Source organism: Brachyhypopomus gauderio, chromosome 17 (genome assembly GCF_052324685.1).
Source record: "Brachyhypopomus gauderio isolate BG-103 chromosome 17, BGAUD_0.2, whole genome shotgun sequence".
NCBI lineage: Eukaryota > Metazoa > Chordata > Actinopteri > Gymnotiformes > Hypopomidae > Brachyhypopomus > Brachyhypopomus gauderio.
Window position 1 is genome coordinate 14,968,447 of NC_135227.1, and position 25,018 is coordinate 14,993,464.

A 25,018-nucleotide genomic window follows, 5' to 3' on the forward strand; every position below is an offset into this window, starting at 1 on the left:
AATGATGCAAATAACAGTGTTGAGAAAATGTGTGAAGTTTTAGATCTACCCCCCAAAACAAAAAAAAGTAAACAAGCAAAAATAAGAAACAACGCCCAGTAAGATGCGTTTTGGGAAGGCAAACATGGTTTATTTTTCATATGACATTATGACAATGATAGTGGAAAAATAATAGCCTCGAATACAGAAATCATATGAAACGTTTTAGCTTTGAACAATATAAAAAGCACTTAGTATATTCAGATAATAAATCTTGTACTGCATCCTGAACAGAAACCAACATTCCAAACCACCTGACTAGAAACAGCTTTAAAAAAATAAAAACACGATGGCTAGCACATTCAAAGTTGCAAGATGGTTCTTCGGCCAGTATCTTAATCCTAATATAAAGTGACGACGATTCCATATGGCTGGAGACATTTGAAAGAGTAAAAGATCAGATTTACTTATGATGAATATGAAAATGGACAGAACATTGCACTTTTAGTAATCAGTGACTGGATCTCAATTGCTGGCTACTGGTTTTACACTTGGGTTAAATCTGGCCTTTGGTTTTTACATGACCAGGGCAGGAAGTGAAATGTCTGAGTTTTAGACTATTTCTTGGTGTGCAAGTATAGTTTTGTATATTTCTGGAGGCACTAAGTACTCAATGTAGGTGTGTAAAAAAATCAGCCTTAGCACTGCAGTAGTTTGCAGTATCACTGTTCTCCTCAGCAAAGTCCCGAGTGCTCCTCTTTCTAAAGGCTGAATAGGGAAAGGGTGAAACCACGTGTCAACAGTAGACAGTAACTACAGTAGAACAACATATGCTTCATTCTTGAGACTGAATTAGGGGGTGTTATGGGTACAGACGGAACACATCACAGGTCAACAAGACAAGACACCCAACGGGTCAGTTAGTAAAGAATCAACATGGAAGGCTCAGCCAACACATTCGTAAAACACGGTCATAAAACACTTTGAATTATAACCAACTGAGAATTAGAATTATAAATGAATTTCAGTAGAATAAGGCTGTTCTATGTTTCTGGCTTTAATGACATGGATTTCAACAAAATCTGATCAACAAAATCCGTTCTGAACAATTGGACATTCACGAGTGTTCACATGTTCATTTACATTTAAAATCGAATTTATCAAAAGGACACCCCCCTTAACAAGTGGGTCCTATAAACACAAATACAAAATTATTAAACATACAAAAAAAAAAAAAAAAAAAAAAAACATAACACCCACTCTAAAACACACAGATACACGCTGACCCCCCCCCCCCATCCCGGTTTTATAAGACAGATGGGAGAACCATTCACATGAAAATGCACCTACAATGTCATGGTCTGTTTCAACAAATATTTATTCTGTACATGATACAGTATGTGGCAGAGGTGCTGGGTGCAGCACTGCGTGAAACGTTTCGCGTGACGTCAGACAGAAGTTTGGGGTTCTGAAGAGCACCGCCCTCACCATCCTCCTACACAACCCTGCCAGTCTGTCTGTTTAAGCACCGAGCCACTTAGTCACTGTGCAAAAAGGGGAGAGAGAAGAAAAGCTCTCCATACCTTTACATACCTGTATTTAAGTTCAAAATCATTTTATTTCATGATCACATAAATCACTCTTTGAAGTTCTTTAGTGCAAAACCTTGAACCCTGTCAGAAGCGTGTATAAACAAAGCGTGTGTGTGTAAGTCTACAACATACAACATGCGTGCCACATTTTTTTCCCCAAAAAATTTTTTGAAGTTTTTGGCACTTTGGACATGTAAAGCAGGTTTGCATTGATGTGCTGGTTATGTTGTCAGAACACGTCCTCAGACTAAATGTATTTGTCCCCTTTGGTCTTTTGGGCAGTTAGACCACAACTATAAGAAAAAGCATCTCTGATATGAAAAGGTCATTAACAAAATAAAATCTAACAAATTCTTAAACCTCTCAGATTCTTGGTTTTGTTTCCTTGCCTGCTCTACACAAGGTTTAAAGCCACAATCATGGAGCACTCAAACATGGCAGAGCTGAACCCAGGATCACTCCTCCCCAATCCCACACACACCGACACACATCTCTACAAGATCCACGTAAACACACCTGGTATTTATTTGCGCCGATCGTAAATAAAATCAAGGCGACTAGAATGGCTCCTAACCACGTAGGATACGTTTGATGAAGAGAGAACCCCTATTAAAGGCGAACGGCCCGGTGTAACTTTTAGAGGACGTCCCTAATTGTGGCTTCAAACTAACCTGATGATTAGCACAAAAAAACTTTTAGCAGATTAAAAAACAAGCAATAACAAGGACAATTAGCAATTAGCATAACATAAGTAACAAAATGGTCTCACACATTACGTATTTACAGTCTTGGACATTTGCAATATGCTGATCAGTTGGACACTGTTTTTAGTATTCTTCAAGGGAGAAGGTATCAACATTATTCCTCAACATTAACAACCTCAAGAAAAACAACATTGAGTGTTCCTAAAGAGCCATAGCAGAGGGCCTTGCTCATATTTCCCACTGTACCGCTGCTTTGCTGGATCTGTTTTGACAAACGGTCTCCATCACTACTAAATTCCCTCCGGCAATTGTTGACTCCAGGCCCAGGCAGAACACAAGGCATCCAAGACCTTCTGTCTCCACACCCTATAATAAATACATCCAACCCGTTTGTCCCCACAACTAATACTAAAGACATCCAATAATCATTTTCCTGAGCACTGGAATGCAACCCAACACCTAGACGAGAATTCCATCCCATTTCAAGACATTTTCTGGTCACAAGATTCCCAGACGGTACACATTTCCCCTGCTTAGGTTATATGGGCAAGGCCCTCCTGGCTAAAACAAAGAATACGGAAAACACATTTGGACTGAGAAGGAGAGGATTCCTCAGCAGTTTCCTACGGGTCCTGAAGCACAACCCTGGCTCTCACCAACTCCTAACGAAGAACACATCAGGCTTCTGCAGCTGGAAATTGAAGTTGTGGGGATCTCCTTGTACTGGGTCAGATTTTAACCAAACGTAACATCCTCTACCATGTAAAACAACAGATAGTAAACCACAGGGCAGAGGGCTTTCCTTTCACTCTGGAGAAACGTTCAGTAAAATAAAAATCCTGATCCACAGCACTTACCAGAACTGTGGACTAATGTGCAGTACATGATCTGTGTTAGTAATCACCCATGATGCAACAGCACACGGTACAGCGTGCTTCATCTGATGCAGAGAATCAGGAAGCCGAATCCTCCAGGTCCCGAGGAAACAGTACAACGCCCCGGCCAAAGGTCAAAAATAAAGAAGATAGTCCCACGTTCCAAAGAAATGGTGCCCAAGACAGCAGCAGGCGTGAATCGATTAGATGGACGAAAAAGAAAAGATAGCATGAAGACCAGACAAGGGCTAGAGACAGGAACCTAAGGCTACTGAGAGATTGGCATCCCACAATGCACTTGCATTCTGTTAACAAAACCCCTCTTAGTTCCTTTGAGGAGAAATCACTGCCACAGCGGGTACATTGTTCGAACACAAGATGGCAAAAAACCCTCCATGTACCACGAGAGCCAACCTCGATGTGGCGGACACTTGGCCAGCAATATGGAACACATAGAGGGTTTCTAAGGCAACTTCAGAATCACTTGTACTCGTTATTCCCGAGTGTTTCCTCCTGTAAGTGGATCACTTGACCAATTTAATGCCGTAAGTCGAGGATATGCGTCAGGGAGCGTTTCATTATTATTTTTTTTTTACGTTTGTGAACTAAGGTGCGATCGGCATCGGTGCGGATGCCCGATGGTCGCGGACCTTATTCGTCTGCAATCGCTAGATTGTTGACATCCCTGTCCGGTTGGGTTTGGGGGAAGGTACTGGCTGCTCTGGACTCAAAGAGTTCACCACAGCACGAGGAGGGAGGGGATGGGGGTGACACGGGGGAGGAAGAGGAGTCCGGTCCCTCATGTGGTCTTCTCTTTGCGGCTGTGGCCCCTGTCCGTGTTGGAGGAGACGGCCCCGTCCGCCTCCTGGCTCGGTTTCTCCTGCAGCTTCTCTCTGGAGGACCTGTGCTTGACGGGGAGGGTGAGGACCAAGAGGACGCAGGCCACATGCAGGTAGCAGTAACACGACCTGAGAGAGAGGGAGAAAGAGAAATGAAACAGGAAAAGAGAAAGAAAGACAGAACACAAGGAAAAAATGAGAAACCGAGATGTATTCAGATGTTCTGGGCCATAACTGAGCATCAAAGCACTGCTATATATGACACCAGTGAAACATGGATTGGCTCATGCCTGAATGCCTATTTTTTTCTTTATAACAAGAGCTTTTCATACGCTTTAATAAAAGTTGGATATTTACTCTCATTCATTTATGAGATTAATGATTAAGGCCACATTTAATAGCCCTACAAATGGGTGTCATAAATTTCTTTAATCTCTGCAAGGGCCATAAAACCAATCACTCCTCTTCTCTCCTAAATGGCCCTAAATCTGTGTAATTACTGGCGTGTGTCTGTGGTGGACAGAGATACAGCCATGAACTCGTTTTGACCTCAAGGGTACAGGCCTTCCTAAAGCATCTCTTACAGGTGTACGCAACCCGCTGCTTTAATAGCTCATCACTCTTCTTAAGTCCACTCCTCAGACAGTACATGAGCATCACACAGGATTGGCTGAGTGTTGGCTAAAGTGGGCGTGTCCTTGATCAATCCTCACCAGTAGAACTTTAGTGAAGGTCCCACTGCCAGCACCACAAATGGCACCACTGTGTAGCATATGGCAATCTGCGTGCTGGCCCACGTGATCACGTCGTAGAAGAGCTTGACCCGGGAGGAGCCCAGGAAGTGTTGTCTGACGTTGTGCCTCACCTGCAGAGAAGGAGAACGAAGACTACTTGGTCACGCCCACTCAGAGACCACGCCCAGCAGCCAGAGCTCCGCCTCTCCTGAAAACCAATGCCTGTGGCCAGGTGTGTGGTAACAGCCTCCAAAAACTACCATCAGTGCATCTATCTAGCAGTCGTCCAGAAATTTAGCTTAGTACAAGTTTTGAATAGAATTTCTGAAATAATTCTTGAAAATAACTGAATCATAGCTCACCATCTTAAATACCCTGATCTACACTGCTCGTACTTTAGAAAGGACACAGCATGTAAAAGTCCTCTGCTGCTCCTGCCTGTCCAGCCTCCCCTAACTGAGCTACAGAAACATGGACGCCGTCCATCCTAACTAGGCAGCCGTCTGCAAGTCCTCCTCACAATGCGTCTCTTCATAAACCAGCACACAAACAACAAAAACGGACAGCATTAATGAGAAAAAACAAAAACTAGCAAAAAAACAAAAACAAACCAACCAAAAAAAACGCTGTTTAAACGTGCATCGTATGCCGTTCACTTACAGCCCGTGCTGCCAGCGTCATGGCGATGCCCGTGATGAAGGTGAGGTAGTATCCCGGGTACACGCCGTGCCACATGGCAGACAGCAGGAAGGTGGCAACTGTTGGGTGGTACGGACAGCGCTCGTAACACACCCTGTGGACACACACACACACACACACATGAACAGGAGCACAAAAAGTGCAGATGGGCAGGGCTTCACAGAGGTCAAAGTTCAGCTCTCGGTCACCTACCTCTTCAGCCAAAGCGCCGTCTGGATGTTCCAGTTGTCGAGGAACGTCTTGAAGCTGCTGGCGAACTGTGTTTGAGGGGAAGAAGAGGCTGTTTCACGTTTGGGTTCTGAGAAGCGATGAGCTATTGGAAAGAACGCACGTCTGGCTCTCTCGTACCTCGATGTCCAGAATTCTCACGTTGGATATCATGTCCCATTTGGGAGTACCGTCTTTGTGGTAACCATTGAAGCCAAAGCCTGCTGCATTATTGATGGCATCAGCTGAACAGCACATGAAAAATACATAAATTACAATTTCAAGCTCCTTATTAAAGCACCACATTCATTAATAATTTAAGTTACAAGATGCTCCCTCCCCTTTTCAACTGAGCTTTGGGGCCTACAGGTAGACATAAGCAGTTCCCTTTTGGGACACAAGGGGGCGGCAAAACCAAACTTGCGGCACAAGGCAGGCTAGTTCTTCAGGCAGGCGCCTCGCTCACCCAGCGTCCACACGAAGTAGTACTTGGGCCTCAGGGTGACCATGGCCAGGTAGAGGTAGAGCACACGCAGGTAGAAGGGCTGTGATGTGATGGCGGGGTCGTCGATGACGCGCTCCACCGGGTACACCCTGTGCAGGGTCAGGTAGATGACCAGGGAGAGGGCACACGTCCCCAGCTTGAGGATGACGTCTCTCTGAAACAAGGAGCAGACACGCCATAGCCGGTCAGTCACGGAGCAAAGCACCGAAAAATGCCGCAATGCATCAGTCTGCTCGAGTTGTGTAAAAAATCCCATTGGATTCTAAAGTTAATCCAAGCCTATATGCAGCCATGTTTTCATGTCCCCACATGAAGAAAAAGATTTATACTGCATGTGCTAAACTAAGACCCAGACCAGCTGGACTCCTTGTCCAGAGTGGCCAGTCGTGTGCCACGCCCACAAGATGCCAAAACGCTGAGTCAGCCAAGTGACACACGCATGCATGCGCTCCAATTGTTTACTTGTTTACTGTTTGCTGTGAGCGCCATGACCCGTCTGGTGTGCTGCAGGCGGGGGCCCGTGGGTGTTCAGATGGGTGTTCACAGCATTCAGGTGATCCAGCAAACGTATCATTTGGGTCAAATGAATCCAGGACAGTATTTAAGGAGCCTCTGAGTGCCTCATGTGAAACTTCCCCCTCGTTCACACATGAGGCCTTCATGGACAGCCAAGCCTGGCCCCACAGTCGCTGCCCTCCACAAATCAGCAGGTTTGCTGGGCTCACTACTGGAAAGACAGCTCCACCCTAACCCACACACAGATGGAGGTCCCCAGACATAGTTGTAGGTGTGGCACCGGGATCCTCCATCAGCGGCTTGGACGCCTAAAGTCTTTTCCAGGCCTCGGTCTACCTGCTGGTGCAGACAACACAGCGGCTCTGGAAACAAAAGTGCTGGGAACCAGACACAACAAGACTTTCCCGATTTAAGTCACACCTTCACATCAAAGCAGCTGCTGCTCAGTCTGAGGTCTGTGCTAATCTCTGACTGACTAACGAGAACTTCTCTCTCGCCCGGGAGAACAAGGAAATCGAGTCAATCCTTCCAGCAAGAGATCGAACACAGAACCAGGAGAAAGACAGCTGCTGACATTCTCGTGAAAAAGCAACAACTCTTCAATTTAGGCGCGACTGTAACCATTTCATCCCTGCACTACACTCGCTCGGCCAGCAGGTGGAGCCATTGCGCTGCACGGTGGCCCGCTACCTTGGGAGAGGGGTCGCTCCGTTTGCATTTGCCGTTCTCCTTGCCGTTGGTGTCCGGGAGCCTTCGCTGGTAGCCGGTGCCCTCGATGAAGGCGACGTAGTCGTTGTAGGAGCACGTGGGCCCCGCCAGGATGCTCATGAAGTTGCAGTTGTAACTCAGGTACTCCAGCAAACTGGGCATTTTCCTGTATCGCAGGAGCAGACAGATTCATGATCTCATTAAATAAACACAGGCGGGTAAACAAACACAGGCGGGTAAACAAACAAAGGTTGCAGCTATTACAGCAACTGTTTCCACCCCATCCAGGGACTTCATCCGGGGAGATGATTGATTAGACACATGCTCTTCTGGAGAGGGTTTACCAGCCATGCATGAACCTGCTGTAGAAGCAGGAGCATCTGAGCATGCTCTGTTGGATGTTAGTATTACCCTTCTGGCCCAGACGTGCTTTTCCTAAGGAAAAGGAGCCTGTCTGGATATGGAGAGCTGAGGAAGACCTCGTGGTCTTCTGGAGAGGAGCACTGTGCCAACCAGGGCAGCTGTGGCCTGACGTTTAGAGACGTGGGCTTGGCACCCAACCCCACCAAATGCTTGCTGGGTGCTGTAGGCATGTGGTCTTCCGCTCCGGGTATGTGTGTGCACTCCGGATGGGTTATAAGCAGATGCCCCTAAGGGGATCAGTAAAAGGTACTTCTAACGGTCACCTCTGTAATTCTAACGGTCACTTCTGTACGTCTAACGGTCACTGTACTTCTTTAGGCGAGGCGAAGGACGTTTCTGATATTAGACGCAATATAAAATACAAACATACTGATGTTTTCAATAGCGGGGGACGGGGGGGAGCTGCTGGCTGGTGGCTGGTCTCCTCCCAGGAGACGAACACACATCAGTGTGACAGGGTGAAGGAGATAGAGTCAGTGGAATGGTGAGAAACAGATCCAGAGTGGCTGAATGAGGTAGCGTGTAAGTATGCCCTCGCCTCACAAACATACCTGTCACACATACCTTACAGCGAGATACTTTTGACTGGGCTTCAGATGCTCTTCCTTCTTGGTTAGACCTAGGGACACGGACACACACACACACACACACACACACACACACACACACTTGTCTATAGTGCAGAGAATCCTTCAGTTTCTAATGTAGCTGATATGAAGTGAGGTGAAGTGAGGTGATCTCTTTCTCACACACACACACTACCCACTCGATCTAACTCATTCCCCAGTGATTTACATGATAACAATTAACACCGAATAGGACTGAAGCTATGACTACGTGCCATAACATAAACATGCCGTCATCAAGCTCGCCTGACTACTTCTCCCAAAGCCACAGCCCAATCGTATCAGCAGGGAGGCTCAGCCTGCAACGTAAACAGGCAAATCGAGTGTGTAGCTCTACTGGCAAAGCCACGTGTGAACAGGGAAGTGTGTGTAACTGTGTGTGTAACCGTGTGTGTAGCTGGTCTGGACCTGAACACACACTCCACATCTCCAAGGAGCACATCTTCTTGGATGGCTCCTGCAACCATTACACTAATGCTTCATCATAACCAAACATTGTGGAAAATCGCACACTTCCAATTTTGTGGGTGCGGTTTGGGGAAGACCCTATTCCGATCCAGTATGGCCGTCCCCCAGTGCACAAAGCTCCATATATGATCAGGTGGGTTTGGCCTGCACAGGACCCTGACCTCAACACCATCAAACGATATGGGGTCAACTAGAATGGAGACTGTGTGTCTGGCCTCTCATTCAACATCAGTGTCTGACCTCTCAAATGGTCTCCTGGATGAATGGGCAAACATGATCAGAAACACACTCCAGGGTCCGGTAGAAAGCCCTCCCAGAGGAACAGAATCAGGAAAGTGGGGACCAGCTCCATATTAATCCATATGGATTTGGAATGGTGTGTCATAAAACCTACTGTATGTGTAAATGTGTAGGTGTCTCAATGCATTTGTTCATATAATGTGTGCTCAAGGGTTAATAAACTGAGCACCACCTGTCCACCCGAGCCTGGACTTGACAGACTGCTGACATTAGAATTGGTTCTGTTTGGCTCAAGAGGTCCTGGACCAGAAGCACAGTACTTGCTTTAAATGCCCGGCAATCATAACAACCGTTATGAGAATCGTTGAGGTCATTACCGTAATGTCGAGACACACCTTTCATCCCCTCTCCAAACCACATCTGATTTTATCATCTCACAGTTAGACTCTTTCATCTGGCGATCGCAGTCTTTGAGACGATTGGCCACTGACATGAGGGCCAACCTAACCCTCAAATGAGGGTCTGAACTGAAATGTGATACTGAGGCATTATCTGTGTTGGAGGCACGGGCCTTGTTCTTGGGACCAGCGTCCTGTCCTGATAAGGACGGACTCTGAAGACACAGGGAGGACATTCTGCAGATATGCTGAATTCACCGAGTTTGTGTCTGATGGTCTCGCTTCCTTTACCTCCGATATAAAGTGTGACATAATACCAGCAGGAAGGAACAACTTACTCTCAGGACCACAGTTCATTGCTTATTTACAGATCTAAAAATAGTTCAGGATTTACAAGGAGGACATACCGAGATCTCCACATTTCAAAAATTTTATATAAAATGTATAGTTCCATGCTGTAAAAGTAAAATGAAAACAGTGAACAATAAGGCTGGAGTTTTATCCTCCCCTACAGAAAGCTTTTAAAAACCAGCCTGTACAACTACCTTGACAGGAATGTAAGACATAGATGAGCCATATACATGTGTAATACTGTTGCTTGTAACAGCGCTGTGGTAGCAACAGGCATGTTCCACTCTGGCCAGTGAGCTGGGGGCTTAGACATGGTTAGAATGAAAGGAGTCAATCCTTCTTCATATCAGCCACTGCATTTAAGTCAGGCGATCTGCCAGGTTACCTATGCCAGCACACACACACACACACACACACACACACACACACACAGCACAAGCAGAGGCATACACAGATCCTAACGTATCCTAACACACCCATGGATGAGTCTTTGCAGCAAACTCACAATGTTTAGCGTTTCTGTCCTCTAAAAAAACCACACACAAACACGTCAATACTAACTATATGGAACTATATGGAATATAAGTTCATAGATTAAAATGCATATAAAATGTCTGGTCTTGAAAAAGCTCCAGACACAAATAGTGTGTCAAAATCAAGCTGCCTGCATATCAAACTCTTCTCTTGAATATGTAACTGAATGGCAAGAACTTCAGGTTCATCGTACATCAGCTGCACATACAGTCGACTAAAGAATGTACATGGAGGTTTTTTGCTAACAAAGACCAGAGAGGTGACAGAAGGCAAAGGTCATTCACCAACAGACTAGGGCATCAGCACCTGCCCAGCTCCCCTGCACTCAGGGTTTGGGAGGGACATGAGCTCACAGGCTGTCCTAGGCTAGCCTGAACTAAACAAAGCGGATTATACAGAGGGATTCTGGGATTTATGTCGGCCTTCTATGGGGTGACGGAAACGACACTCCCTCTCCGCCTCTCCTGGGTGAGTCAGCTTGTCTGGCCTGACCAGGCACTGAGCCAGACACAGAGAGCACAGAGACGGCACAGAGACACTTCAGCAAGAGCACAGAGACGCCAGTGAGATCACGCAGAGACCATTGAGATGCCACTGAGACAGTTCAGAGGCTGCGCAGAGATGTTACTGACGTGGTTCAGAGACACTACAGAGAAAACACCGAGACAGAGACAGTACAGAGACGCCACTGAGACAATACAGAAACGCCACCGAGACAGTACAGAGGCGCTACCGAGACAGTACAGAGGCGCTACCGAGACAGTATAGAGATGCCACTGAGACAGTACAGAGATGCTACTGAGACAGTATAGAGACGCCACTGAGACAGTACAGAGACAGAGCTGAGACAGAACTGAGACGCCACTGAGACAGTACAGAGACCCCACTGAGACAGTACAGAGACACTACTGAGACAGTACAGAGACACTACTGAGACAGTACAGAGACACTACTGAGACAGTACAGAGACGCCACTGAGACAGTACAGAGACGCTACTGAAGACAGTACAGAGACGCTACTGAAGACAGTACAGAAACGCCACTGAGACAGTACAGAGACGCAACTGAGACAGACCAGAAACAGAGCTGAGACAGTACAGAAACAGAGCTGAGACAGAGACAGAGCTGAGATGGCGCGCAGATGGCGGCACGCATCCAAGGGAGGGACAGGACCCGGGTGCAGGAAGCTCAGTCTCCGCACCAAGAACTCACAGCGCCACAACCAACAATGGAAGAGTTCAGCCCGGATCCGAGGTTGCTGACAATGCAATTCATCAAAGCAGCACAAAAGGAACATTGTTGTAGAAGACACAGCAGCGTGCACGAGTGTGTGTGGCATCCACAGCGTCTCACACGCATGCGTGTATGATTTAGTGAACCAGGTGCATTCTGAACGTTGATCCCCAGCAGGGGCCAGCGTGACAGGGCAAGAGAGAGGTCAGAAAGAGGGAAGGAGGTGGACTGGACTGGTGTTAATGAAAGGAGGGGGGGGGGGTGTCACTCACCATCGTGAATCTCAAACGCCAGACTTGTGATCTTCTGTGTGATGACCATCATTGGCCTTTGGGTGGGGAGAGAAGGAAGCAGAGAGAGAGAGAGGGAGAGAGAGAGAGAGAGAGAGAGAGAAGGGGGGAGAGAGAGAGAAGGAGAGAGAGAGGAGAAAGAGAGAGAGAGAGGTGAGGGGTAGAGAGAGAAAATCATTCTCAGTTCATTCAGGGATAAATATCCATAAAACACTATTAAACACATTGAGAAGGGGTGAAATGCAGGATATGGGATAAAGGATCAGGTTAAACAGAAGCTAATCTCCCCTTAACCCAGGTGTGTAGTTGGTGGTGACGAGTGTGTATGGAGACACAGGGCTGTGTTGAATGAGAAGGTGTGTAGTTTGTGGTGACAAGTGTGTTTGGAGACACAGGGCTGTGTTGAATGAGAAGGTGTGTAGTTGGTGGTGACGAGTGTGTATGGAGACACAGGGCTGTGTTGAATGAGAAGGTGTGTAGTTTGTGGTGACGAGTGTGTATGGAGACACTGGGCTGTGTTGAATGAGAAGGTGTGGACTCGAGGAGATAAGGCTGGCACTGATGCAGCAACCCGAGGGAAGGAATCCTGTTATGTTTCCGTCTCCCTTGCTCTCTCTCTTCCCTCTCTCTTTCTCTCTCACTCCATCTCTTTCTCTCTCTGGCCCAATACACTCCTACACCTTACCCAGCATGCAATGCGCTCTTCTCCAAGCTACTCTGGACGGCATCTGGCATGTCCTTCAGGTAATGTCAGGTTTCTGTCTTAGCTGGCAATGGGGGAGGGCTGAGTGTGTATAGGAAACTATTGGAATGCAAGTCAAAGGTGGACAGAGGTGATTGGTCAGTTAACTTTGCAAAACTTAAACCTTTCAATGCAACGATACATGCAAAAGGTGCAGACCACACTGATGATGGACTGTTCCATCAGACCCTTGACCACACTGATGATGGACTGTTCCATCAGACCCTTGACCACACTGATGATGGACTGTTCCATCAGACCCTTGACCACACTGAAGATGAACTCTTCCATCAGACCCTTGACCTCAAGATGTGAAGAGAAAAAAAACCAAAGTGCCTGGGAGGACTTACCCGGTGAAGTCAGCCGAATACATCCCATAATCAAACACGTAGACCCTGGTGATCTGGCAGAAAGTGAGGTAACTCAGGGCAACCACAAAAGAGTACCTGTAGGGAATAGGGGAGGAGAGAAAACCTGGATGAGTCAGAGTGCTGCCTCTAGACGGGAGAAACACTCCTCAGCTGAGTGGAGATCCAGAAGGTCTTACTGTCCTTCAAGTGACCAGGGTCATTTAACGGAGGACATTTTGGTTTAGTTTAATTTAGGCAATGTCATTTCATACAAAACAGGCAACATAATTCATATGTTAGAAAAAATGAATGCGAAAATTTTATGTGTCGTTATCACATCTGTGAGAGGTGCTTGCTTTGATGACATATCACACATTTTCCAAATGCTAATATATGCAAGATGGCTTGGCTAATTGGCCAATTATCTTCAGTTCCAGAGACACGACAAGGAACTTTTAAAAAATAAAGTAGTGACACTGCCGCTTTGAGAATCTAAAGATAAATGGAGTGACAGCGAGGTCTCCATCAGCTGAGCAGCGTTCTGCTTCCTCCAGTTCACCACACCAAACACCTCCGGGATTTTTAGCCCAGCAATGCCCCTGGCCTCAGTCCAAACCCCCAAACATCTGTTTTTGACTTCCAGAGATGTTGAGCTTCCAAAGGGCCACAGGCGGTAGAATCCCCCAGATTCCAAGGCTTTGTATTGGGGGCGGGTCGTGGGCATTCGGTCCGTCCCTTTGGACAATGCCGGCCTAAGACGTCCGCGGCCTCACTCTCTGCGTTCGGAGGTGGCAGCTCGCCAGGCATCAACACTGGCTGCCTTCATGAGGTGGCGGCTTCACTGTGGAAGGCCTTGTTCTGCTGGTGGGGTGAAGGCCGCGGCCCATGGGCTGGACTTTCCTCCTACATGGGGCAGGGACCGCTCAGAGCTGCCCACTGTCACGCAGAGCGACCCGGGGTCAACAGGTTCACCCAAACTTTTAATTCATATAAACCACAGAATTACAGCATCTTTCTTTATGGTGGATAAACAAAGCTTGATAAGAAGAAGAATCTTTTGGGCGGATCAGGAGATGACCCGCGCAGTCATCCTGTTCCGACAAACACCGCCTTCGCCGACGTTCAAATGAAAAAGTGGGAATTTCACGAGTGTTAGCTACCATAAAGGAAACCCCCGGCACACACATGTAGTTATGAGTAAAAATAAGTGCACTGTTGTGCAACAGCCAACCGTATTGTGCAACAATAGCAGTTCAGATTAACAACCTTCATTTTAGGTTCCCATAAACTTTGGCTCTGTGACGAAATCTAACCACACGGTTCACATCGCTGCTATGCCGTGACCGACGATGCATAAGAGAGTTCGCAATGCCGCACATGACAAGCGCCCATCAGAATCACGCGTGTTCCCCGGGCAGTCGCTGGGGTGTGAGGAGGGCACTGGGCGCCAGGCCGACAAGTGCATATGCTGTGAGACATCACACTGTCGCCACCATCTGAGATTATCCTGCAATAACCTATATGGCAGGAGAGAACACTGCAGAATGTTTACAAACACACTCCGTCATTAGGAAGGAAGGACTGATATTATATCTTTGTTAAAGGTCAACTAATACAGTTACAGGAGCTGTAGGAAAGTAGAAAGACCGAACCAGCACAGATATGTGCCACAGTCTTTGCAGTGTATTTTTGGTTGGTTAAGCCCTCTTTTTCTCTCTTTGAGCAGAGCTGCTCTCCCTGCTTCATGTGCGTTCCTTACCAGCAACATACGAGCAGGCAGCAGGGCCCGACCCTAGCGGCCCGGGAAGGCAAGCTGATACGATCTATAGCGCCTATTCATCTGAGGGGCTTTTGGTAGAGCGCGGCAGGACGTCCTCGCTGTATTTGCTCCGCAGTCACCTCGGCAGAGTTAGCTTTCACAACGACAGCACGGAAGGAAGGCTCTGGAGAGGAGGTGCAGCGTGCGGTTCTCAGCGCCCAGCAGATGGGGCTGCGTGTTTAGGGAGAGCGCCTGGGCCAGCCTGGGTCTGGAGAGGAGAGCTCTGGGCTTCTGGAACCGTCGTCCACACATGCCAGTTGGGTGACGAGTACTCAGTCCGGTCCAGAAATGTATCACCAGGCACACAAACCTGAGCTGTCACACACCTAAGTATGAAGTCTCCAACTTTTCAATGGTCTAAGTGCAAATCACACGTAACAACACGGTCCCTTGCCCTCTTGGAGCGGGCCGTGTTCACTGCACACCGCCGCGATGAAGACAGACGAATGTGGAGGAAGAGGACGGAGTGACCTCTGTAGGAGGGTGTGGCAGGACAACCTCACACACCTCCACGCCCTCTTGTTCTTCACATCGCGGCCTCCAGGGGCTGAGAGCTAAACAAACACTAATGCGTTCTTGCTGTTGTTTAGCACTACTGTCGGTTTCTTCTAATCTTCGGAACCACACTCCACCCAAATATTTTTTTTTACCTCACAGGTTAACTTAAGACGCTAGTGTGGGACGAGTGAACTAGCGTGCTGCAAGCTCCCAGATGTCACCGCATTTGGTTACTTCACGGTGCCATGGCGGGTGAAGACGTCTACAAGTTCACCCTCGCACAAGGACTACACTCCATTCCACAGAGAATCAAGACTTTACATGAAAGTATGAACACCTTTGGCCTTTACACTTAGGTTAGATTAAATCTTTTAAACCTCTGCTTCCAGAGTTCAATATGTCAAAACACTATTTAAAATCACAGTAAACAAATGATTTTATTTGTGAGTAGACTGTGAGTTAGCATACCTTCACAGGGAGATATAAAACAACTAACAATTAAAGCAATCACTGTTAAGTCACACATGATACCTGTTTGCAAAAGGAATACAAGATGACATCATTTTATCTTACTAATGAATACTCGTATAAACTTGGGAATGATCCTTCACACAGTGAGAGGTAAAAAAATGTTTGACTTTGCCAGTATGCAAAAAGTGCCCGAGGGTTCATATTAGCATGGGAATGTTTGCTTTTTAAGTTTCCTGACACAAGCCAGGCTTGTCTGACCAGTTGCTCAGCCAAAGTGTCAAAGTAAATCTGCTGAAGTTTCGACATTTACAACCGTATATCACCAACGTCTGGTTGCCACGTACTCTGTGAGTCATCCACCGGAAGGTCGCCCTCTGCCCTGATAAGTTTTCGCATTTCAAAAGTCTCGCATCTGTGACCGCATCACGGGTACTGTGACCAGTCAGATTTGCGTAAGGTCGTGGTGAACCACGCCTGCCCTTTGATTACTTTCAGGGATGCGGCGCTGGGAGTGTTCTTCTGCTAACGCAGCCTTCAACCTGGGAAGGTGTGACTGGTCTGGAATTGAACCTCCTGGATTAAAACAAACACCACTCCAGAATACAGAAACCCCATCCAAAGTGCAAAGCGAATGTACACAAAGGCCTAATGTACACTGAACATGGAGGACTATCTGTTTGATTTAACAACAGTCTGTGTTGAGCAGCACTATTCTAAGCAAGCTGTACCTGGTTGGATGCCATCAACAGAGTCTACAGATTTTGAGATCTGCAGATTAAAGAGGGCTTTCATTTACATGTTTTATTAATGTATGGCATAGGTATTTATGTAAATTAGAATCTTACTAAATTGTAGTATTATTAAATATGCATCAGGTTAAACCACTTGTAACATTTAGCTAAATAAATTTTGCAATAAAATATAATTTAAGGAGAAATTAGATAATTTTAAGTATTAAATCCTGAACTATTTAAATATTTTTTTCGCTGCTTGGTATCCAAAAAACACCTGAAGGCAAAATGCAAATTCAGAGGTGCAAATTCATTGGACCATTTTATGGCTGTATTTGATGTGTACTTTCACAATGTCAACACAAACACACAGTAAATGTACATGATGTAGGTTCTGAATTATGCAATTAACATGACAACGAATGCTCAAATAAATAGAAATATTTTGGCACCAATATTATATCCAAGGTGCGGATATCGGTACCATAAAAAATACATATTCAAATAATACCCATCCCTAGCACAGATGATCGCTGGTGTCACTACTCACTTGTGCATGTGTTCCACCCCAGTGAAGATCATGATGCCATATGTGAGTCCACTCTGAACCAAGAAGTGTAACGCATACCTGTAACAAAACACAGGAATAGGGCGGTTTGACCAAGGAGTTGGAACAGATCTGACCAGTGCTTCACTGGGCTGTCCTCCTAGGACCAGTACAACAGGGCAAATCAACCAGTCAGGCATAAATGACATAACAGTAGAGCATAAAAGCATCCCATAATCCCTTGCCAAAATTCGATGACCCTCTTTTCAAACCTGCACAACATGGCGTCCAGCTAATCGGTCCATTCTAATCATTTTACAATAACAAGCTGCACTGATTAGAGCACAGCTGTGATACCAGAAAGATCCTGGTGGGTCCGGCAGTCATTTGACCTATCTTAGAACATTACAGTGAAAGTTTGTACAAGCCAGTTCCCATCCATGAACATCTTGTGATGATCACACAAGGGCTCTGGGACAGAGACTATTAGTAACAGCGTGGTAATCTTCCTTCAGCGTGCGGTTCCCCCAACGTGCTACAGAACACAAAGAGCCACAGTGTAGTAACGGTTAGTGAGGTTTCTGTGATTTTTCAGTACTGACACTGCTGGAAATAGATGTGTTTGATCATCTCATTGGTTCTTATTTTACAAATGAAAAGCTTACATGTCAAAGCTTTAAAGGTGACAGGGAGCAGATAACAGCTGTTAACCTGTCAAACCAGTGCAAAAAAAAAAAAAAAAAAAGAGTTATTACACAAAAATGTGAGACCGTACCCAACAGGACACATACAGGACGGGAGGAGGCCTTGCTAACTTCCCCTTTCACACTTTTTGACAAGTCATGTCTTTTTTTATTCAGGGTTCAGCTTCGCTGACAGGTTTTGACGTTACATTTGTACAATGCTGGGATTCCCATGAGTCACTGCAGCTAACCTCTTAGTCAGGGTCTTGCAGCAAATAACCATGAGCTTCAAGAACACTGTCACTTGTACAGCTTGTGACTTAATCAAGGTGGAAAGCCAAACTGCGTTTCCATGTCTACATCAAAACAACACAAGTCACATAAGAAAACCCAGAGGAGAACAAGTCTGGACAAGTCTGTAGACTGTAACAGATTACATGGTTGCAATGATGTTAAACACCAACATCTAAAGCTTGTCAGGTAGATTGTGATGGACGCTATATGGTCAGTGGTTATTTACCAGAGTGAACTGAGCAAGTTCCAACAATATCCCAGAACATCACCTAAGGCAACAGCTACACAAACCTCACAGGAGGAGGCTTCAAAAAAGCCAACCACTTGCTGGCTTCTGGACTTCACACAAATCCAGTAATCAGAGACAGACCTCACAGCCTCTTACAGGGATCCATACATGCCTTTGGACCAAACACCTTTGTCAAGAGGTCCATATCTGCCTCTAGATCAAAGAGCATCTTGCACGGGCCCATACCTGCTCCAGCCTCTCAACCTCTAGGTATCTCACTCCTGGCAAGTTTGAAAGGCCTGAAGAGAGAAGATCTTCAAGGGTCTAATATTCACACTTCACCAGGTACTGGCATTAGCATGGCCAAGACTCCAAGCAAGACTCCAAGACCCATAATCGAGTTAGTACGAGTACGAGTTAGTGTGCTTCAGCAAGAATGCTCATTTTGGGTTTTAGTGATTTCCTTTTCCTAACAGAGACAAGAGTGCTGAGGTCTTCAGACCAAATAAGCCATCTGACAACTTTTCTGTTGAATCACATCAAATCTTAGCAAGAAAAGAACGTATCGATCTATAGAGAAGACAAAACAGCTATTTGGTTAACATCTCCACCAATCTCCAACATTCTAGTTTCCATTTTCTTTCAGAACGAGGAACGAGAACTTTCTTACAGGAAATTCTGATAGGGACATTCTGGAGTTCCTGACAAAGACAGAAAATTCTATGATACCTCATAGTCAAAGTGGCAAACACAGCTGAATCTGAGCATGCGGCTTCTGGTTTGCCATTTTGAGAGCTTTATGACATCCATTATAACATGATCACACTTGGCACCAATCTCTGTGCCACAAGTCAACAAACATTGGCAAGTGTAAATGTTTAAATGAGCACTAATTGACATTTGATATTTAGGAATATTATGGAGTCTACTGCTCGTTATCAGTGATGGATGACTGACACGAGATGTAATCACTCCCTGTGCCCCCCCCACGTCCCAACAGGTGGACACAAACCTCACAGCATGGTAACACTTAGCCAACCCAGCTCTAGCAAGAACGGAACGACCTGCTCACACACCCCCACGAGGACCCACAATGCCAAATATATATAATCACGGGATTTCACATTCACATGTGTAACTAATACACATGCAAAGCAAACAGTTCACACACTGGGAAAAATATTATTTACATAAAAACCTGCTCACACCTGTGTACTGATATCTATAAATACACTCCTGTCTCTCATAGCTACAGCTGCACTGTTTGTCCACCAGATTCTGCTTAGCGCATGTGTATACTTATAGATCAGTGGAGAAGCAAATGTAGACACATTTACCTTCATGCTCACACTGTGTTGCACCTCCCCCCTTATATTTATTACAGCAAGTGGCCTACTGGTCCTCGTCCTCTATTAAATCCATTGGCTTGTATGTTCATGCGCTCATTTTGAACTTTAGTGCTTTACTTTTGCTCAGGGAGGAAAGAGTTCTTTAGACCAGATAAGACTACCATCAGACTTTACTGGTAACATCCCACCTATATATAGCAAGAACAGATTTTTAATGAAGATAGAACAACCATTTGGTTAACATCGCCACCAGCCCCCAACATTCTAGTCTATATTTCCGGTCAGAACGATAAGGAGTTCCTGATAGAAAAGTCTATCATGCCTTTGTATAAAATTAGCATACATAGACTAAACCAGTTACCACTAAGCGTGTGGTTACCGTCTGCCATTTGCAGAGGTTTATGTCAACAATTAGAACATGATCACACTTGGCACTGATCTTTGTGCCACAATTAAAGTGACAGTTTGCAAACATTGGCGATTGTAAAAGTGTAAATGTGCAGGACCAGAAAGATTCTGGAGTCATGAAGTATTTATTTCCACTTGGATTTTGTGGGACGCACCAATAAAGGTGAGTGGAACTGAAAACACTGCCAAGCGCTCTTATTAACAGCTTCACTTCAGCAATGCAATGTTGGAAGGACCCTTACAAAAAAGTAAAAAAAAAAAAAAAACATTTTAAATGTTTAAAATGTAACAATTTAAAACTGTGTAAGAAGCCCTAGTTTATCATAAGCAATGTGGATGTGTACACAGTTAGAGGCTGCAGTGCATCGCCTGCCGTGACCCTTTGGTGTTATCCATCCTCCATCTCATTCATGGTTAGTTTGTAACTACAGGAGCACTGGGCTGGATCCTCTTGGGGGAGGATTACTCACACCACCCAGCCATGAGGCCAACACGTGACTCCGCTCCAGCAACACTGCTGTGCCTGAGAAACAGGAGGTATTATAATAATAATGTCCCATCAGTGGTGATCCACTAGTCAGACCTCACATCGTTCAATAGCAAACCACTTCAATGCTGCCATTTTTTTGTCTTGACGTGATTAGCTAGCTACATTTCTCCGATTGCCCATTATTCTCTGAAGTGAGGTTAATCAGAGCACGTCCGTCAGACTAATGTGGATTTGCTTTTATTTTGCTATTCAGAATTCGGTCTTATCTTTGATGATTTCAGAGGATAAATGCACCACATGTTTCTGAGATTGTCTCAGAGATAATATGGCATGGACTGTCAGCTATGATTGGCTCTGATCCGTCTGTCATTCTGGACCTTATTATGCAACAAGCAGATAGTTCTGTCAATACAGACCGATGTACGGATCACGAGGCAGAGGATCGCAGGTACTTACAGAAACCCTGCGGACTACTTTAGAGAGAAACGTCAGAAGGCAGACAGTACATGAGGAAGACACTACAGCACAGAGCTCTGCTCTCCAACTGCAGAATGGACGTTATATAAACGGTACCGAACTGTAACACCCAGGATACCATCCAAACACACACACACACACACAAACACACACACTTACCAGCCAAAGCAGAAGAGGGCCAGGTAGAAGCCCAGAAGCGTGGCCACCACATGTCGGATAAAGGGACTGGTCTTGCTGGGGTGCAGATAGAGTCGGAACCAGCAGGCTGTGACTAGGGCGAAGAGCTGGCACACCACGAAGTTGACCTGCACATACAGACGGAGCAGCACACGGGTCACACACACCGTCCCAGAACAAGAGGGCCAGAGAGACGAACAAGAGATTACGAGCTTAAGATTTCACTTTCACTGTCTTTCTGCAAAATAGAACACAGAATAAATAAAGGAAAAAAATTCTTGCACTTGGTACTCATACTGTAGATTAGAAACTCGTACCGTAGATTAGACCAGTATGAATTTGCGCTACTACTGTACAAGTGTCTAGTGTTCATGCAATGCAACAAAGAATGCAAGTGCTCATGCATTCAACAAAGAAATACACGTCTCACTTTGTCAAAGGAGCAGCCATGTGGATAATTGTTAATTAAAATGGACATTTTCTTACATTTATGCCACATGTGCACATCACGCTTAATATGAAAACATCAATGGAAAAACAGGCATTTCTTTGATATAAAACCAAATATCAGAAGCAGACTTGCATTGGTATCGTATCTAACTTGGTTTACATGCAACAATCTCTATTTAATGACTATTATTGTGCATATTGTCTAAACTCTACTGCTCGTTATCAGTGATGGATGACTGACACGAGATGTAATCACTCCCTGTGCCCCCCCCACGTCCCAACAGGTGGACACAAACCTCACAGCATGGTAACACTTAGCCAACCCAGCTCTAGCAAGAACGGAACGACCTGCTCACACACCCCCACGAGGACGCACAATGCCAAATATATATAATCACGGGATTTCACAGTCACATGTGTAACTAATACACATGCACAGCAAACAGTTCACACACTGGGAAAATATTATTTACATAAAAACCTGCTCACACCTGTGTACTGATATCTATAAATACACTCCTGTCTCTCATAGCTACAGCTGCACTGTTTGTCCATCAGATTCTGCTTAGCGCATGTGTATACTTATTGTACACATATTTGCCTTTGTGCTCACACCGTGTGGCTTCTGCTCTCCTACAGCTCACGGTGTTGGGACGCCAGCGCTCGGTGTTGATGGACAGAGCTGAGGTGACGTTAGAGCGATCACATGACTGAAATGTGCGCACCTGTCAGGATACTGGATACGCACATTTAATCGTGGCAGTGGCATCAGAAACGATTAATAAAGATTAAACTCGTAACACAGGACCCCAAACACACACACACACACACACACACACACACACACACACACACACACAAAGATCTTGATTTCCACCCACTCTCTATCTCCTCAATATCTGGTTTGTGCCCCCACCACACCTACTGCTTAATTTTAAAGAATTGACTAATCTGGCCAAGAGAGAGATGCTTGTCCACCAGAAACACCTCCAAGATGTTTTAGTGGTTCCGTCATTTAGGAGGGATGTATGAAAGCAGCACACAGAAGTGAAAAAAGTGAAAAGCATCAAGGTGATGCAGGATAATAAAGTCACCTCACATTTCTTATTTAATAGTGCGTCAGGGTTCACTGAATCAGCTACCCGAGTGCCCGGGGGAAGTGAAACGTGAGGGCTAGACAGCGGTATGAGAAACCACTTACCCGGCGGGGCAGTTCAGGAAGAGGTGAGGTCGCAATGTGTGAACTGTACATCAGTGGTTCCTTTCTGAGCATAGTGCCACACAAAACCCAGCAGTGTCACTGAAACAAAACTGCCCATTACTGCCGTGTTGTGTTCAGTGATCTAAATAAAGCTCTTTTTGTCTTATTATAGAGCAGTGTAAACAGTGCAGTCAAAACGTGAAAGGCTTCTGGTCTGGTCGGACAGGCCTGTCCCCCACTAGTGTTCCCTCCCCTGGGTGTGTGATCCGGGCCCGGTGGGTCTCAGTCTCCACGGAGCTCCAGCCCGGCCTGCAGCTGCTCTGAGTCCATTCTGCCTGGAGCGTGTGGGCGCGACCACCGGAGAGTCTCATTTCTCCAGCACACGGCGCTCACAGCTCTGGTATGCTGACTATGTGTACATGCATGTGTGTGTGATGTGCATGGGTGTGTTTGTGAGTGAGAGGAGAGACAGAGAGTGAGTGAAAGAATATCTTCACTATAACATATCTTCAAATGTGTACCATGTACCATGGGCCGACACTATCAAACCATAGCGTTACATTGCACTAAAACAATCTCAATTTTATTTGAGGAAAACGTTAATTTTTTATCTAGGTCCACGTGTACAAAGTCAGGGATTTTGTAGAATTACCAACAGGTGCATGATTAACCAATTATACCAAACAGGTGATAATGATGTTTTCATATGTGGGTTTTTTTTAATTACAGTAGAAACACGACAAACAGTTCCAAATTAGGTTCACAAACCAGAAATGATTACTGCTCCTTGTCTTTGGAATAGGACTACGATCGGCTCCAAAACTGTTCCGCAGAAGGATAATGACATCAAATATGCAGCCAATGTCATTAAGAATCATCTTCCCTATGGCCCCTACAGAGCCCTGATCTCAACATCAGTGAGTCTGTCTGGGGTTACATGAAGAGACAGAAGGATTGATGCTAATTTGAAGGCAAAGGGTGATCACATCAAATATTAATTTTAGATTTCTCTTTTGTTCACTCACTTCATTTTGTTAACTGACAATTTGCACAGTCCTGCATCGTTACCATGTGTATTAAGACAGCACTGCTACAAGAAGAAAAGTCACATAATTTGTTTAGCAGGGTGTGGCCTAAACAGGGTGTGGCCTTATCTTCATGGCATCATCTCTTCACTGGGAATGTCTGCAGATGTCCTTAACTTGCTTTGCAGCTTATCGTCATCCTCAGCCATTATCAGCGGAAGGGTCACAAGGGGACACGCTAGCTTCATTCTGCAGCTGTGCTGGTCTTTGGCGGGAGTCGTTAACGCGAGCATTACTCTCACGTGGCCGAGAGCAGGGTGGCAGCAGAGGGGATGAAACTGCGTAGCGCTCGGAGGACTCGGACTGCAGAAGCTTCCGGGCCTGGATGTGAGACTTGATCCTCATAGTCCTCCCACGGCTGTCCAACAGACTGACAAACGTCTGTTCTCTTCCTAACTGGTGGCAGCCACCCAACCTGAAATTTCTTAATTCCATAAGCTAATTTTTAGAAGACACATAAATAAAAGATGGCATGGTACAGATCCCAGTTTGGGTCACAAATTCAAACACAAATTCCATGAATCAGGCTCCAGGGGAGACGGAGTAGAGCAAGAGATAGAGATATAGAGAGAGAGAGAGATGGAGAGAGAGAGATAGAGAGAGAGAGAGAGAGAGAGACGGAGAGAGAGAGATGGAGCCGACAGCTGCCCCGTGACCTCATGTGCTCCGTCATCATCCCTGCCCGGAGCAGCTTCTTATCTTCATATGTGACAACTCCAGCTGAGGAGCTATTTTAAGCCTGATGGCCCCATGACATCAGTCAGATTCTGACCCAAAACTGCTACTCTTTTCCCTTGGCTGTCCCCAAACCCCATGCCCACTGCCACCAGAACACACCCAAAACAAAAACGCAGCAAACATACACGCACTCAAAAAAATAGACTCACACACAGAGATACACAGAGGAGCAAACACAGGAGCATACACACTTGTAGCATCACGTGCGTCACACGCCGGCTTGCATCGCACGCCGCCCCCAGACTTCAAACCTGAAGCGGGAGTCAAGATTTCGTGCGCTGGCAAGTCCTTTTAGACAGCCCGCAAGGAACAGAAGACAGAGGAGGATGCCAGGCCCCAAAGGACACAAACTCTTACT

General features: G+C 45.8%; 1 protein-coding gene across 1 annotated transcript in view; it reads right to left on the reverse strand.

The window, feature by feature from the left end:
* Window positions 1-99: 99 nt before the first annotated feature.
* mboat2a (membrane bound O-acyltransferase domain containing 2a) overlaps window positions 100-25,018 on the reverse strand; it is a 37,626-nt gene continuing 12,707 nt past the window's right edge. The window contains exons 2-13 of the mRNA XM_076977546.1: window positions 21,169-21,314; window positions 17,083-17,160; window positions 13,014-13,109; window positions 11,904-11,959; window positions 8,346-8,400; window positions 7,341-7,524; window positions 6,096-6,288; window positions 5,771-5,874; window positions 5,615-5,679; window positions 5,384-5,516; window positions 4,703-4,854; window positions 100-4,118 (exon numbers count right to left, since the gene is read on the reverse strand). Coding sequence (XP_076833661.1) covers window positions 3,950-4,118; window positions 4,703-4,854; window positions 5,384-5,516; window positions 5,615-5,679; window positions 5,771-5,874; window positions 6,096-6,288; window positions 7,341-7,524; window positions 8,346-8,400; window positions 11,904-11,959; window positions 13,014-13,109; window positions 17,083-17,160; window positions 21,169-21,314 — 1,431 coding nt within the window. The 3' untranslated portion in view covers window positions 100-3,949. The remainder of the gene's footprint in view (window positions 4,119-4,702; window positions 4,855-5,383; window positions 5,517-5,614; window positions 5,680-5,770; window positions 5,875-6,095; window positions 6,289-7,340; window positions 7,525-8,345; window positions 8,401-11,903; window positions 11,960-13,013; window positions 13,110-17,082; window positions 17,161-21,168; window positions 21,315-25,018) is intronic.